Source organism: Haliaeetus leucocephalus, unplaced genomic scaffold (assembly GCF_000737465.1).
Source record: "Haliaeetus leucocephalus isolate CR32 unplaced genomic scaffold, Haliaeetus_leucocephalus-4.0 Scaffold371, whole genome shotgun sequence".
Classification (NCBI taxonomy): Eukaryota; Metazoa; Chordata; class Aves; order Accipitriformes; family Accipitridae; genus Haliaeetus; species Haliaeetus leucocephalus.
In genome coordinates this window covers 32135-34198 of record NW_010972807.1, presented here as the reverse complement: position 1 = coordinate 34198, position 2064 = coordinate 32135, and the positions used below count along the sequence as shown (strand labels likewise).

Sequence of the window (2064 nt, the reverse complement as noted above, 5' to 3'; positions counted from 1 at the left end):
CCCCCAGTTACACGAAGCTGAAGCTGCAGGTGAACCAAGATGGGCGAATCCCTGTGAAAAAGTGAGTGACCCCCCCAAAATTTGGGGGGGCTCCCCCCAAAGTAGAGTCCCTTAAACCTTGAGGGATCCCCCCCACAATACCCCAAATTTCACCCTAAAATTTGGGGTCCCCCAGAATATCCCCCTCCTAGGGACGCCCCCAAACCTGAATTTTGTGGTCTCCAACACTCAGTGGGGCCCCCCCCAAAAAATGTGGGGACACCCCCACTTGCAAGCTCCCTTCATTTTACAGTACCCCAATTTTTAGGGTGTCCCCACTTTTCCCACTCCGGCTTTTGGTGTCACCCAAGTTTGGGGATCCCCTTGTTACAGTGTCTGCCCAAATTTTGGGGTTCTCATGCCCCCTGTATTTTTGGGGTCCCCCATTTTTGGGATGCCCCTTTTTGGGGGTCCCACTTTTTTTGGGGTCCCTTCCAGCCCCCCCAAAACTTCTTAAACCCCTCAATACCAAGTCACGGGTCCCCCCCAATTTCAGGTTCACCCCAATTCTGGGTTCCCCCATGCTTAGGGGAGGGGCTACCCCAATTTTGTGCTCCTCCCAATTTTGGGGTTCCCCTTCAGCCCCCCCCACCTTCCTGGCACGCCTCAATTTTGGGATCCCCCCGTTTCAGCCTCACCCTTTTTCTCCGGTCCTTTGGAATTTGAGGCCCTGGGGTCCCCCAATTTTAGGGGGCCCTTTTTGGGGACCCTCTGAAGTTTTGGGGTCCCCCAATTTTGGGGTGCCCCTCCAATTTCGGGGTTCCCCCCCAGCATCCTGAAGATGTTCTCAGCTGACAAGAAGCGGGTGGAGACAGCGCTGGAGTCCTGCGGCCTCAGCTGTAACCGGGTACGGCCCCCCCAAAAAATAGGGGCCCCCCAAATTTTCAGGGGGTTCCTGAGCCTCTCCCGCCCCTGCCTGAGTTCCCGAGGGCCCCCCCAAAATATCCCATGATTCTGGTGGTGTGCCCCCCTCTATTTTGGGGTCACCCCCAAATTATCGGCATTCCCTCATCCTGCTCTGCATGTTTTTGGGGGGGCAATGATCTTTTTTATTGGGGTTCTCTGGTAAGCCCCAAAATTCTTGGGGTGCCCCCCCAAACTCTCTGTGTCCCTCAAAGTCTATACAGGGGTTCCCCAAAACCCCCCTTATCCCTCAGTGTACCCCAATTTTACACACACCCCCCACTTTTCACCTCCCCCTATGGGATCCCAACACTCTAGGGCCCCCCAACTTTAGGGTCCCCCAGAATTTTGGGGGTTCCCCCCTCCCAATTCCAATTTCACCCCTATTTCTGTGTGTCCTTGGTTTGGGGTTCAGAATTTGGGTGTGCCTATGTCATTTTTGGGGGTGCTGCCACCGTATCATCTCTATGGGTTCAACCAAGGTTTTGGGGGGCTCCTGAGTGGTTTGGGGGGAGGGCAGGGGAAGGCTTGGGGGGCTGGGGAGAAGGTCGGGGGGGTTCTTGGGCCCCCCCTAAATTTTTGGGGTGCCCCCAGAGCGAGGCGATCCCCCCTGAGGAGTTCACCCTCGACACCTTCAGGCGGTTCCTGAGCAAGCTCTGCCTGCGCCCCGACATCGACAAGATCCTCCTCGAGATGTGAGTCACCCCCCAAAGCCCCAGTTTTGGGGTGCAGAGCGTTGTGGGTGCTATGGGGAGGGTTTTGGGGTGCTCAGAGTTTTGGGGTGCCCCTGACACCCCCTTTTGGCTGTGGGGAACACCTATGAGCAGGTTGGCATGGGTGCCACCAAGAGCTTCTTTGGGGCGCTCCCCTGTACTGTTGGGTGCTCGTGAGGGTTTTGGGGTTCCCTTGGGTTTTATGAGTCCTGGGTGGGTTTTGGGGTGCTCTGAGGGTTTTGGGGTGCCCCTGACACCCCAGTTTTGGGTATGGAGAGTCTCCTACAAGAAGGTTAGGCTCCCAACTGGATGGTTGCCACCACGACCTCCTTGCAAGCTTTGGGGCGCTCCCTCACGCCGTTGGGTTATCTCAGGACTTTCAGAGTCCCAGAGGGGTATTTTGGGGGGG

The 2064-nt window shown here is 56.6% G+C and overlaps 1 protein-coding gene across 1 annotated transcript in view; it reads left to right on the top strand.

Moving 5' to 3' along the window:
* The window catches only part of LOC104835260 (1-phosphatidylinositol 4,5-bisphosphate phosphodiesterase beta-3-like), a 28004-nt gene that overhangs the window by 5621 nt on the left and 20319 nt on the right, over nt 1-2064 (top strand). Inside the window, exons 2-4 of the mRNA XM_010573147.1 lie at nt 8-61; nt 811-886; nt 1537-1637. Coding sequence (XP_010571449.1) covers nt 8-61; nt 811-886; nt 1537-1637 — 231 coding nt within the window. The remainder of the gene's footprint in view (nt 1-7; nt 62-810; nt 887-1536; nt 1638-2064) is intronic.